Source organism: Lissotriton vulgaris, chromosome 7 (assembly GCF_964263255.1).
Source record: "Lissotriton vulgaris chromosome 7, aLisVul1.2, whole genome shotgun sequence".
NCBI lineage: Eukaryota > Metazoa > Chordata > Amphibia > Caudata > Salamandridae > Lissotriton > Lissotriton vulgaris.
The window spans coordinates 1,034,233,733-1,034,248,280 of NC_141695.1; the positions used below are offsets into that span (position 1 = coordinate 1,034,233,733).

At 42.8% G+C, this 14,548-nt stretch overlaps 1 protein-coding gene across 1 annotated transcript in view; it reads left to right on the plus strand.

The window, feature by feature from the left end:
• Positions 1 to 14,548, plus strand: part of ADAMTS2 (ADAM metallopeptidase with thrombospondin type 1 motif 2) — a 1,719,397-nt gene that overhangs the window by 1,108,838 nt on the left and 596,011 nt on the right. Inside the window, exon 10 of the mRNA XM_086931466.1 lies at positions 5,435 to 5,548. Coding sequence (XP_086787592.1) covers positions 5,435 to 5,548 — 114 coding nt within the window. The remainder of the gene's footprint in view (positions 1 to 5,434; positions 5,549 to 14,548) is intronic.

Below are 14,548 nucleotides of genomic sequence, written 5' to 3' on the forward strand. Positions count from 1 at the left end.
TTTTGCTTCATCCAGAGTGGCAGGTTAGGAGATTGACCCCAAGCTGCCCTGTCAAGGGGTTAAAACAAAAACTAAGGACTGGGGGCTGCCCACCAGGGGCATGGCCATGCCCATGCTCCACCGCAAAAGGGTGTAACAGTCTTTTGGTCACCCCTGAGGGACAGATTGGATGTTTTCCCCAATCTGCCGACATTGGAAGAGCAGAACGCTCACTAGACAAGAAGGATAAATAGAATAAATCAAAGGGATCGGGGGAGGCCCACCATGCAAATGGTCATGGCCTTACCCAAATAAAATCCACCATACATCTTTCTGCCACCCATCAGGTGGCAGATTAGGGGATTCGCCCCAATCTGCCCCCCCCCCCCCCAAGGGGGACAGAAAGCCCAGTTGGCACCAGGGGGTTAAAGTAAATATATAAAACTAAGGGGTGGGGCTATCCACCATGGGTATGGCCATGATCTCACCCCCAAAAATTTCTGCCCCCCTCAGAGATCAGATTGGAGATTTATCTCAATCTGCCTCACCCAGGAGGGGCAGAAAGACCATTAGACACACAAACAAATAAGTGAGGGCAGCCCACAATGCACAAGGCCGTGCACCCACCCCTAATAAATGCAGTCTTTCTGCCCCCTGGGGTGGACTGGGAGATTTGCTCCCAATTGGCCCCACTAACGAGCCCACTCACACTAACCCGAGCAATGTTGCTGAGGGTGGGAACCAGAGGTGCGGGCCAAAGGGGGAGCCAGCCTCCACTATCTCATGAATACACAAAAGTGGGCTGCCCCTTGAATCAATTTGTATGTGTATGTACAGAGTTCTGTAGAGACGCACAACCAGTGAGGGCATCTCATAAAAAGTTACGGACTGGCCTCACACAACGCCCAGTGTCATGCTTCATCATCGGCTGCCCTCGCCCTCTAAAAACTTGGTTTGATAGAGGGCGGGAATACACCTGGAGACAGGGATGCACATCTAAATCTAAGTGATGGCCGTGGCCGTGGGGGAGTGATAAGTGATTTAAAAACCATTACATTAGTCCATGTGCTATGTTTATTCAAATGGTAAATGTATGGTGGTTAAAAGTGGACATTGGTATGGAATATTATTCTCCCTTCACCATATTAAATGTGGTCGACATGTTTCTGCTGAGGTGTCCCCGAAGGGTACGTAGCATTATTCATATATAAAGGGGGGGTGGAAGGGGGTGTATACCCTCTGTGTCCACTTCCTTTTAACTAGTGAAAATGGAATGAAAATCCTGTTTCTAGATCAGGGGAGGGGTTTGTGGTTAGAAACACTATGTGATGGATATTTCCCTCTTGGTGTAGTACCACTAAGAGTAGCTCTGCAGAGAAAGGAAAACAAAAACAAAGCATACAGACCAAACCGTGTGAGTATGTAAACAAATTGTTTATAAACATCATCCATCCCGCGTCATACCTATAGCGCGTGTGGTGGTCCTCTGGGGTGGACTGGGAGATTTGCTCCCAATTGACCCCACTAAGGAGCCCACTAGACACCAGGAAGGTTGCCTTTGGGGCAAAAGAAAGGGTGTGGTAGTCTGATCGTGGCATGGGTCATAAATCCACCCCAGAAGGACAAGCCACTCTTTCTGCCCCCATGGGGCAGATGAGGCTTGGCCCAAATAAGCCCCTGGAGTCAGCAGAAAGCGCCCACTAGAGACCAGGTATTCCAAGCAAACAGAAATATTAGGTGACCTACCAAGGAATCGAGCCTTACTCTCATCTCCTAGTAAGGGCACTGTATCTTTCTGCCTCCCAAGGCCAGTTAGGAGGTTTCTCCCAATTGGGGAGGTTGCCCCAAATGTGCCCTGAGGTTAGAAAGCCCACTAAACACCAGGGATATTGCATTTGGGGCAAAGATAAGGGTACAGACATCACACTCTGGCATTTGTGCACTACCCTCAGGGGCAGAGAGGGGGGTTTATCCCCAATTTCCCTCTGGTGGGGCACAAAGTCCACAAGGCACCATGGATTTTAAAATGACTCCAAAACGAACAAAAGGATGGGATGGACTACCACTGCATCAAGCTATACCCCAAACGCAGAAGGGGCAATAGTGATTTTCTGCCCCCCAGGGACAAATAGAAGTTTTATCTCAATTGGGAAGCTTGGCCCAAATATGCCCCCTGTGAGTGCAGAAAGCTCACAAGTCAGCAGCGAGTTTGCATTTGAGGCAATAGAAAGGGGTTTGGGCCTCTCACTTTGCCTCTGGCCAATCAGTTGTCCTGCCCCCTCATCCCAGGGGTGCAGAGAGGAGGTTTCGCCCTAATCTGCCCCTGGGTGTAGAATGCCCACTAAACACCAGGGATTTCAAAATGGTGACAAAACAAACAAATGGTGGGGTGGCATACCGTGGCATCGAGCCATACCCACATCCTCAAATGAGCAGTAGTATCTTTCTGCCCCACTTGGGACAGATAGAAGGCTTGTAAAGATTGGGAAATGGATGACCTGACAGCCCTTAGGTTGGTCTTCCCCCTAACTTTTTGACTACTCACTACTTGTTGCTGAAATTCATTTTTGTTGTCTTTAGGTCTCTGTGCACTTTAACACACTAACCACCCAGGAAGGCATTGCAATGGCTATCTGGGAGCTGCAGCAGGCACAAATACGGCTGTGAATTGCCAGGGCAATGTATATATTCCACCGATCTCTGATTCAAACTGAAATCGGCGCTGCCTGACTTCAAAATGGCACCTGTGACTGACATAATGCCTCGAGATAACTCTGGACCCTCTCACCAGCCAGTCCCTCTACAGTGGTGGTGGGAGGCGTCCCCTATTCTCTGACCGGCGCTCTTTTTGAGCCTTCAGCAACCCATAGCCCTTTCACACTACGGAAAACATTCCAGCTTTGAGAACCACAGAAAGATGTAGATGCCCACCTGAGACAGGGGACCAGCCAAATGGAAAACCAAGGGCAGTATCTCTTGCCTGACCCCATGTTGGCCCCCTTGAGATTAGCCTGACTCAACTTGCCTGACTATAACTTGGCAGCCTACCCTCATTCCTTTTCCTATCCTGCCACCCTTGTCTTCTACACTCGCCCGTCTCTTGAATCAATGACCTTTGTTCACTTCCTGATCTTCACACTAAGCCGGCTGAGCATGAATCACACGGCCGATTCCCGGTGGAGCTGCTCCAACAATTATAGGGGAGATTGGCTCTGGCACACCGCTATGGCCGTCACCTACCCAGCCGGACTTCGGACATTTGCCTCATCAGTTTCTCCGCTACTGCCTCGTTCCTGTGGTCTCCCAACTCTCCTTGGTACTTTTTGAGTCTTGATTTTCTTGTTCGCTAGTAACTCCTGTCTTGACTACATAATCATTCTGTAACTAATGTGAAAGATTTGTAACTTGTAACATGCAGTTTTCTTATGTAAAGCGCTCTGATACCTCCGGGTCTAGCCAGCGCTATATAAATTCAAAACAAATAAATAAATAAATGAAGGGCTTGTGTTAACACCTTAAAGTATGTTAACATTTGCCAACACCTGATGGGCACATTTAATTTACTTATAGGTCCGTAGTAAATTGGTGCAACGTATACCCAGACCCTGTAAATTAAATGCTACCAGTGGGCATGTAGCACTTTTGTGCCACCCACTTAAGTAGCCCTTTAAACAATGCAAGGCACCCCTAAGGTAAGGACTAAACAGCCGATAGGGCAGGGTGCACTTTATTTAAAAAGGGGTATGTGTACTTTTACGTTTTAAATGTCCTGCTAGTGACACACTCCCAAATTTGTTTTTCAATACTGTGAGACCTATCTCTCCCGTATTATAACATTGGGTTACCCTATTAAAATTAATAAATGCTCACATTTGATTGAGAACAGGGAGAAATGTCATGTTTGGTCTCAAAAGAAATGTCATTTAATTTCCTCTTTAATGGTATAGTCGGATTTTTTGTCACAATTCTGTAAATGCCACTTTTATAAAGTTGCCATTTTCTTGTCAGAAATTGTTAGGTTAGCCCAGATGCAAATCCAGAGGAACATAGGGCCATACGTACAAAGATCGTATGCGATTACAATATGTGCAATTTTCAAATCACAAGGTTTGTGACCACAAAAGGGCTTTTCTTTATGTACAAAAGATCCTTTACATTTCAGAAAATTATTTCTGACTAATAAAATGGCTTTTGTGGCCCTGTCCAAAGAGAAAATACCAGGAAAGGGGCTTAGTCGGATATCAATACATCAACAGTTTATGACCTCAATTACAGTCTCAAAACATTGACCAAATACTTCAAAGAGTGTGATATCTGATTTGCAAAGAGAAAGGGGTCCCCTTTGAGCTCCTTCCCCTTTGTGAACCTTCAAAACATTTCAGAGAGAATTGACAGTTTTCCATGTGACAACTGCCAACTCACAGTGAAACGTTTTAAAGAAAATACACTTTTTTAAATTTAAAACAATAACAGACTTGGTGACTTGCTGACCCTTGCAGGCCACCATCCTATGATTGTGTCCAATCATAAACAGTCCCCAATTGTGACCTGCTTTATTCACTAGGCAGGTCGTTCTGCCACCACTTGCAACTATGTATTTTGTGAAACTACCTATTTGTGCATCGGTAAATTCGCAAAATTAGAATTGATTCACAAAAGTCAACCACTTTCGGTGAATTACTCTTAGTATATGAGGATGGCATATATTTATTGAGTTCCTAAGAAATATGCAAGAAGTCCACCCAGTGTTAATAACTTATCAGAAATAGAAGAGTAGGGTCAATCTGGATCCAATGATATGTTTTCAGTTTCCAGTGAACTACGTCTGAACTGAACACGTGTGTACAAAATCTGCAAGCAAGCAGTAATATCATGATGTAATTATAAGGCAATAGATAACCATAAACCAGATAACCATAAAAAGAACCCAACACGCATTAAGAAACAAATCACACATTATATTTTGTGGGTCACATGTTTTGGGCTGCTGCAGTACCTGTTGCTGACCTTTTGTACGGATGAAACACCTCTAATGTGCATTCAAAGAAAACAAGCTAGATTATAAACACATTTATAGTTATTGACAGTAAGGATGTGAACACAATGTATTATTTGATCAGTGTCTTTTCTGGGAAGGTGAGAAGGTGGTTAGCGAATGCAGAAACCCCATGGATGTTTAACATTTTGGGGGTCACTAATCTTTTTGTAAATCTCTTCCACGCATTCGCATGTGTCTTTAGTGCTTTTGATTTCTTTATGTTTTTGGTCACTTTGTAAATTAGACAAATCATATTGTAATTGTGTACTTATTATTTTCTAAAATTCATGTCCATTTCTATTAAAAATATTAATTTAAGAAAGATGTGTGTGTAACTAATATTTTTAGATCAATATTTTATGTGGTGGTGGATGTGTCATGTATTTACTTGCTCATGATAAATATCTTATTTTCTAGTTCCGCACATTTGATCCATGTAAACAGCTGTGGTGTAGTCACCCTGATAACCCCTACTTCTGCAAAACAAAGAAAGGTCCTCCGCTGGATGGAACAATGTGTTCTCCTGGGAAGGTGAGCCTAATAACTCGCACTAAACTCTTATAAATCTGTCCTGTTTCCTTCAATTTTGTAATTAGCTCTTACAAGAAATGTCAAACTATTCTTTGTGCTGCAATGTCATGAAACGAAAATAACTCTCATACAAAATGGAATATTACACCTTACACGAAAGTTAGCACTGTAGTTTTCCAGCAACATTATAAATACTCTTATGCATTAGCTATTAACAGCCATACTTAGGACAATAGTTGTAAAAAAATCTGAAAGGTATAATTTTACTGCAAAGTTTAAAAAAAGACTGCTTGTTTTTTAAGTCAACATTTTAAACATAACGATTTATCAAATAGTTTATAAAGCCCAAGAAGATACAAACCATGTTTTTGTGTTGGTGTTTGTAGTTTATAAATATTGCAATGGTGTAAATATAAAAAAATATGGTGATATTGTGAAGTAAAGATCAGAAGATAACAGGACCATCAAAATGGTATTAAAGGAAGTCATGAATTAAAGTACAATTTCGAATGTTAGCATGTTTTTGCATCTGTAACAAAAGAATGTATTTGAGCAAGCGAATGAGTGAGATTTGGTAAGCGCACATTGAACATAAAATGTCCTTTTATTGTTTTCTCTTCAAATCAAAGAGAAAACCAAGCAGCCAAAAAATGTAAGAAAGCCAAAGTGTGCTTAATTTGCGTTATTTATCTAAATGTTTTATATAGTGCGGCATATTCAGTAGTGTCAGTGAGCTTTGCAAGTAACCTAGCAGTTGGGACAGATCTTTCTTGCATGCAATAAGGTGCTCTTATAGGAACTAAAACAATGAGTGAACACTGGAATAGATGTTCATAATAATTCCTACTGAAGAATGTGCGGAGTAAACTCATGCTAGGAACATCCCAAAGAAGTTGGAAATGCCATGTCACAGAGAAATGAGTTCTGCAAAGCGAGTCCTTTTATGAAAAGCAGTCTTCAACAGTCATACTTTTATTTTGAAAATAGTAAGTAAGTAGATTCTGATCAGCCAGCCTAAAAGTCCAGCCTTGGGTATTATCTCGGGAAGCAATAAGATTGATAGTGAGGTGTAAAATAGACTGAAGAAGATAACATGATGCCTTGTTTTGAATGCTTTAAATAAAAGTTAAACAATCAGCAGTAGGGTTTTCTTCATTTGCAATATATAAGATGCCTTCCCCTTGCGCAACATGTAATATTGCCCCCAAGATTAGGAAGGATATCTTATAGAAAGCCACAAAGGTGGGCAATCAACTGCTAGTAACTCTATACTTCAGTTGGGGAAACATTTTCCCAGGGAGTCCATTTTACATATTTATTGTTCTACTGTGAACTTGGTGCAAAAAATTTACAGACTTGCAAATTAAACATAGTATACTGTGAAATCTGGGAAAGACAGAAGCGTATATGTAACTTCAATTATTTTAAATGTGCAAAGTAATTTCGGCTTGATTTGAAGATGTATTGTCATAGGAGATGATGTTTGTTTTTAGGTCGAGCCTATAGCAGCGCGCATGCGCTACTCTGGAGAGACTTATAGTAAGGGGCTTTCAAAAGCTCACCACACGCTCCTGCTTGTGTGGCCTATTGATTGCCGTTACCCGCACAGGTGCCATATGTTTTGAATTATCGTGCCCAGACAAGGGCAGGATAATTCAAAACACATGGCTTGCTGTGGTGCACGCACCACTCGCGTGCTCGTGTTTGCAACCAGGTGATTTACTGGCTAAGACTTCACACGTAAACCGGGGGCCCACCTCCCCATCTTCATGTCCGACTGATGTCTCCTGTGCTTGTGCTGCTGCAAGGCTTTGACTCAATGACATCATCCCAAAGTCTAGCGAGAAATCCACTCCTTCGAGAGCCGGAGCCGTGGCAACCGCACAGGGAGCCTTGTAAACAAAGATTACAAAATCAATACATTTTAATGATATTTTTAAAAGAGATGCGTCATCTGAACGGTAGCAGTCGATCCAAAATGCTTCCCAGAAGCGCATTCAGTTGATGTTCATTCTTACAGTTCTTGGCAAAGCAAAATAAAGCGCATTTCAGAACGTTTTAACAATGTTTTTCAATATCTGAATTTTAATAGTTCATTCCAAAACATTATTTGAAGAAATATATTTCTGTTTGTCATTTTTTGAGATTGTTTTGCCTAAATGGAGTATGATGTTCGCTTTACATAACTGAATATTTAATATGAAGTATTCAAAAAAGTGTGAGTTGAAATGCTTGAATTAATCCCTATCACTGATAATTATTTAGGGCTGCAGCCAGGGCCTTTGTTTTCAGTGAGGGCTCCTCTGCTAAGGTGGAGGAGTTTCACTCCACTGACTTCAATAGGAAAAACAAGCATTGGCATAGCCACTAGGTCTCGCCTTTGGGACCTTATAAGTATTTAGTTATGCAGCACAATATCCTCACTGCAACAACATTAACTGTTGCATGGCTAAACACTTATAAGGTTCCAAAGGCGAGACCTATTGGCTATGCCAATGCTTGTTATGTAAATGCTATTTATTTTTAAATTAAAGATTTGATGATCGAGTTACTCAAACAATAGAAGGCCTCTATGTGATACTTAGTACTAGAAGGTTCACAGTGACAGTGGTGGCATAGTAACATGGTAATCATACCAGTAAGATAGCTCTGTTCAGCATTTCGAGCCCAAATACTTTAAGCAATCCAAATAAGGTATAACTATAGTTCTCCCTGACAAAAGTAGAAAGAGCATCAGAGATTTAGCAAGAGCTATATGAAGGTCCTGTCTATAATATAATCCCTCCAGAAGGCTCCAATGAATTTTGCAAGTGTGGCTATCAGCCCCTTTGGGAAGCCTTCACGTCATTCATCAGGGCCTGGTGTTTCCACTACTTATTATAACATGACAACTTGTGCCCTGTTTATTGAAAAGGCTAAAAGGATAACCCATTACAATACAGCCCCATAAGCCTCATGAATATTAAGTGAAAACGAATAAATATATTACATATCTGGCTTCATGAGATTTGGACAGTCTTGAGGAAGCACGGAGGATGTAGAAAGGAATTTATCTATGGTGGACAACATACTTATTGAATATAACATAACCAACATGTTGTACTTTTAGATGCATATGAATATTTTCAGACTCTCCGTCAAAAGTGAAAGATGGTATATTTAAAAATCGCAGCCACCAGTAATCTACTTGGAGTCACATTTGATTCCATTGTTTAACTCATCTGTGGGATTAGAGACAGGGACCTACCATATGCAAATTTGTAATAATCCTCCCCCCCACTTACCCACAAAGGAAGGTCTAGATCAAACTGGCAGGTAAGGTACTTTGAAAATGGGATCACAAGCACCCGTAGAAATATGTCAGCCTTACTCAGCCTCATCAGTGGAGTACAGCTTGAGTCCTATAGCACAGCAAAGGTAGATGGATGCCTGGGCATACTACTCCTCCTTAGCAAAACTCACCTAGACAGTGCAAAAATGATTAATGGGTGCTTGGGGAAATGTCAACCACATCTAATAACTCGGAGGCGCATTCTATTCTGTCGTTTTTAGCTCATTATCAGCCTTAGCCCCAAACCTCTGAGGACAGTCCATATCAAACATAAGCAACGCCAAACTGGTTTCAGCCTCATTAGAGCTTCATCAGCGAGGTGCAGCTTGAGTCCAAAGGTTCAGCAGATTTGTGTTGGTAAAATGCAATTAATAAATCCAGTTTATAGAATTAAAAGCTTTAATATTAAGTTTAACATTGTTGCTTATGTTTGTGGCTTCAGGGGGGGTTCAAAATCCAGATAGTTTTGTACCTGGCTCAGTTTCTTTGATTTCAGTTTCAAGTCTTCTCCCACATCACCAGTATATGTATTTTGCCGTAAGGATTCTACACTGGATCCATCCATTACTAAACCTGCCTTATATTGTATTTCTGAGATACGTTAATACATTGTGAAATGTTTTCTGTGCTTTTCCGTGTTCCTTCTCAGGAGTCTCACAATGAGTTCGGTTTGTTTTATTCCTCTGGAATAGTGGAGAACATGTTTGTCAGGTTACTCCCCTGCTTCAGTGGCCTCTGAGTTGTTAATATATAATGCAATATTATTTTCAGTCGACCCTCATACAGTAGTATTTATGGTAACAGAGATCTGGGGCAGCAACACCTCTCGACAGCTCATGAATATCAGCAAATGATCGAAGCAGTGTGATTAAGTTAAAAGGCAGCCTTACATCACTGCAGAATGGATCCTATCCAAGTCATTATTAGTATTCAGGACTGAGGAGATCACACCATTATTTGGGGCATTCTTTAGAATACTATAATGCTGTGTTTATATCATCTCCTCATAACAATAATAGCAATGCACACATCAGCAGTAAAACACACTACAAATATTTTTATAGCAGTAGGCATGTGGAAACGCCAACTTGTCTCTTTGCAACAAGAATGGCTATGACGCAATAAGAGCCCTGCTTCTTCTAGATGAGCAATTCTTGTCTTTTTTATTAGCATTATTCTATGTACTCTTAGCAGTGGCAGAAACGTGCTTTCACTTATTGTGTTTTCATATTAATGTTTCTTTAATTCTTTTTGTTTTTCCTATTTTCTTACAATTCTCAAAGGCAGATATGTTTTAAGGTGACTTTCTCCTCTCCTGACAATAAATAGCTTACACAGTCGATGTTCCTAGATTTCAGGATGACCTCTGCATTGGAGGCATGTCCTGCGGCAGCTCTTTTTAATCATAAATGGCACCACTGCTGATAGACAGAGTCGGAGCTACACTGCCACCACCTTCTGACTTGGCCTTATAAAGCGACAGCTGTAGTGTGTGGTTTAATAAAAAAAGGATTATGAGAAAACACAATATGAAACTCCAATCATTGAAAATACGCATTGTGTGAATGACCATACATGAGAAAAAGGTAACAACTCCGGCATCTGATCCCAGATAATGAAGCCACTGTGGGTAAAAACGATAAAAATATAGAACAACTGTCTATCAGCAACATAAAGGTAATTAGGAGACAATTTTCTTTTATTAATGAGAGATGAAGGAGAGCTAGTATATAGTAGAGGATGACAGTGGTCCTTTTTAGGTTACACCTGCACAGCTCTTCACTGCGATTGTGAAATCTATTGTATTTACTATAAATCTTAAAAGGGGCTTATATCCCTCTCTTACTTTTCATTGGTTTGTGTGCTTACCACTTACTTGTCCTCCATTTCTAATGACTGTAGCATTGTATTTCCTGTTGTTCCTTGTGCCTTTCACATGTCAGTGTCCCATGTTATGTTATGTTAACAGATTTAAATAGCGTGCAGCTGCCCCAGCAAAGGGACGTCCCGGCAAACAACTGAAGACACTATGGAGCAGGCACCGGAGGCTCCTTAGGCAGGGAATAGATGTGTTTTGATGGCTTTGTAAAATTGAACATGATTGTTAATGCTCCTGATGCTCACAGGGGACGCAGAAGGAGCACCCTCCTGCTCAAATTGTTCTTGCCTGTGGGATGACAGCCAAATGTTGGCCCATTGAGCATAGGTGGTGAGTGGGTACGTAGGGTGAGAGAAGATTTGCCAAGTTACCTGGAACTTGAAGGTTCAGAATTCTGTGGGCGATACAGAGAGTTTTAAACTCAATGCGCTTTGCCACTGGCAGCCAGTACAGTCTACGGATGGCGCTGGTTGTAGGACATGTTCTCGGCAGACCGAGTAGCGTCCAGGCAGCCGCATTTTGCGTCCTTTGTAAGTGGAGAATCTCAGCTTTATTCGCCCCCAGGTAGAGTAAACTAGCATAGTCCAGCCTTGATAGAACACTGGCCTGGACGATGACCTGACGGATTGTGGGGTTGAAGAAACTAAACAATGGCATAAGCCCATGTAAAAGTCCAAAGCAGGTCCCGGCTACAACTTTGGATTGGGTCTGAAAGGTAAGGGCGGAGTCAACCCAAACACCCAGATTTTGTACTGCCTGCTTAGGGACAGGTGGGCAGCCCAGAGTAGATGGCCACCACTGCTCAATCCACAGTTCAGCATCTCTCCCTACCAGCAGGATCTATGATTTGCTCGCATTCAGTTGGAGGCAGTTGGTGGTCATCCAGTCTGCTATGGCTGTTAGGTCCTCCCTGAATCTGAGCTTGTCCTGCAAGGAGGCATTTGATAGAGCCACCACTAACTGTGTGTCATCTGTGAAGAGACCATAGTTAGTCCTCTAGTTCTGGCTACTGCAGTTAAGTGTTGGATGTAAATGTTAAATTGGGTGGGGCTAAGAGCCGATTCCTGTGGGACCCCTTGATGGATCTACCTTAGAGCTGAAAGGAGGCACTGATACTTGAAAGATTCTCTTAGATAGAAAGGAAACAAATCAGCCCAAGGACACACCTCCAATGCCAGCCTCCTTCAGGCACTGCAGCAGGATCTGGTGGGACACTGTATCGAACGCAGCACTTAAATCTAACAGTATCAGAGCTGACGTTCGCCCTGCATCCAGTGTGCCCCTTAAATGTTCAGTTACAGCCAGGAGAGCCGTCTCCGTGCTGTGACGAGAGTGGAACCCATTCTGTGAAGGGTCAAGCAGATTATAGTTTTCAATGAACTGTGTGAGAATGGAATTAATATAGGCTCAGCAATTTTGGATACAAATAGTAAGAGAGAGATGGGGCGGTAGTTCTCTAGTTTAGAGGCATTTAATGTGGGCTTTTTTAATAGAGGGACCACCTTGGCCAGTTTCCAGACCCCGGGGACCACTGCTGTGGACATGGACTTATAATCAACTTGCAGAATGGGTAAAGGAGCTAAGACAGGGATTTAAGAAATTGGTCAGGTTTAAGGCGGTCTGCAAGGGAACCTGATTTAATTTCCTTGCATATCGTGAACATTTCCTCTTGTGAGAGGGCCTATCCTGATCTCAGAATGGGGAAAAGTTCTGTAGATGTTCTCACCCTTCTTGACAAAGAAGGTGGCCTGAGCCTCACATTGCCCGTTTGAGGGGAGGGTAGGTGCTTTAGGTTGCCCCAATGATTTAGGATCATTAAGGATGGAGAAAATGCATTTCGCTGAGTTGCCACTATTTCAATCACATTAAAGTAGGCAACTCTTTCCCTCTGGACGGCCTTGTGATAGTTCTAAATAGATGCCCGATATTTCCCTTTCAGGAGTGGATCATATTCCCGCCTCCACGCCCATTCCATAGTTTTAAAGACTTTCCCGGCTGCAGCCAGATTGCTGTTATACCATGCGGGAATGAGGGTATCAAGGGAGTGAAAGATCCAGCTGGAGAGGGTACTCTCAGCCACATCTGGATAGGTGTACGTATCAATAGAAGAGCGTGGAACTGTTAGCTATCCAGTTTATGCCACAGGCATTTTAAGACTGATTTCCGAGTTATGCCCTGAAGGGGCTCTACTCCCAGAAGAGTCATGGGTATCGGATAAAGATCAGACCAACTCATCGGAGTTGGCGTGTCCACCTTGAGGATGGAAATTAGAAAAAAACTGATCCAGTAGGTAGCCAGCAGAGTGGGTACAGCCTAGGACCCGCAGGGTAACCTGGAGGGCAGCAAGGTCTGCGGAGAAGTTGCCTAACTAGCAGTCATGAGTATTGTCTAGATGTAGATAAAGATCACCAATAATGCTAAAATTGGCTGATCTAATAGTCAGAATACCTACTGCAATATTCAGTGTGTCTTTAGATGGGCCAGGCGGGTAATAGATCTAAAGTCAAGACAATGTGAAGTTGGCATTCAAGGCTATCTTGAATCAGGCGCACTAACTTCCCAGCAAGTCCTCTTTCATAAGAGTGCAGGTGTAACCCGCTTTAAAGATGATAGTGATACTAACACCCTCAGCCCCTCTATTAAAAATCACAATGTTGAAGCCTTGGGGCTGAGCCAATCCAGGCTCTGTTCCATGTTAGCTATGAGCCAATTCTCTGTCAAAAAGAAGATGTCGGGTGACTCATCTTCAAGTAGGTCGTAGATTTCAGCAAAATGTCTTACTAACGAGCGGCAGTTTAAACTGAACAGTTTAACCACCTGAGAGGAGGGGTGTGGGAAGGATACAGCAGTCCAGGAACTAAACCCATAGCACTGACAGCCAAAGGGCCCTCAGGAGCGACAACCAATAGATTGCCGCATGGACTCACCAACCTGCCAATAGAGACCAGATCATCCCGGGAGTACACCTGCTTAGCGGCCGCCCGTCCGGCAGCATGTCTGGCGACTTTCAAGCGCGCATGGGAGCAGACGGATTTGCCTTAGGAGCACTCGCGTCCGCGCCCCGGAAGGCATTAAGGGTCAGGGGCACAACCGGCTGCTCCCGGTTGAGCTGCTGATTGGAGGAAACAGACCAATCCGCGCTCAGCGTGGGCGAGGGGCGCAGAAGCAAGGTCCGCCCAAATACAAGGATTTCCCCAACACAATTCCCAGCAAAACAAACATAAACGTTTAAAAAGAATCAGGCAGGATAAATTAAAAACACAGACGAGTGTCAGGAAATAGCTCACTATGTCTAAGCAGTTTGGCAGCCCAAGTACTGTATTTATCAGCGTTTGTAGAACTTTTGTTAATGTTTTGCCTGTTTAAATAATCTCCCTGTGCCTAAAACATTTCGAGTGTACTTGTTATCATTTCATGCCCACATTCCATGCGAGTGCATGTATTCCGTCTTTCCACTACTCCATATCACAGCAGAGTCAGGCACTTGTTTTCACGTTCCAGTTTAGCACTCCATAATAGTGCATCATTTTCCAGACTGTCTTTACGCATCCCTCCCTCGCTCCAGTTGATGCTAGCTTACCTCCCACCTAGCTCCGTCATATTGTGATCTGTAGAATGCCTGCCCCTCCCTCTCCTTATTCAGCCCCCGTTGCTTTCCTTACCGCCTTTGAAGTATTGCTATAAAATTGAACACTGCTGACAATATTTGGTGTGCCACACAATAGTGGGATTTTATTATGCAATTTTAAATAGCGCAAACTTGATCCAAAAGTATTGTAGCACTTTTCAT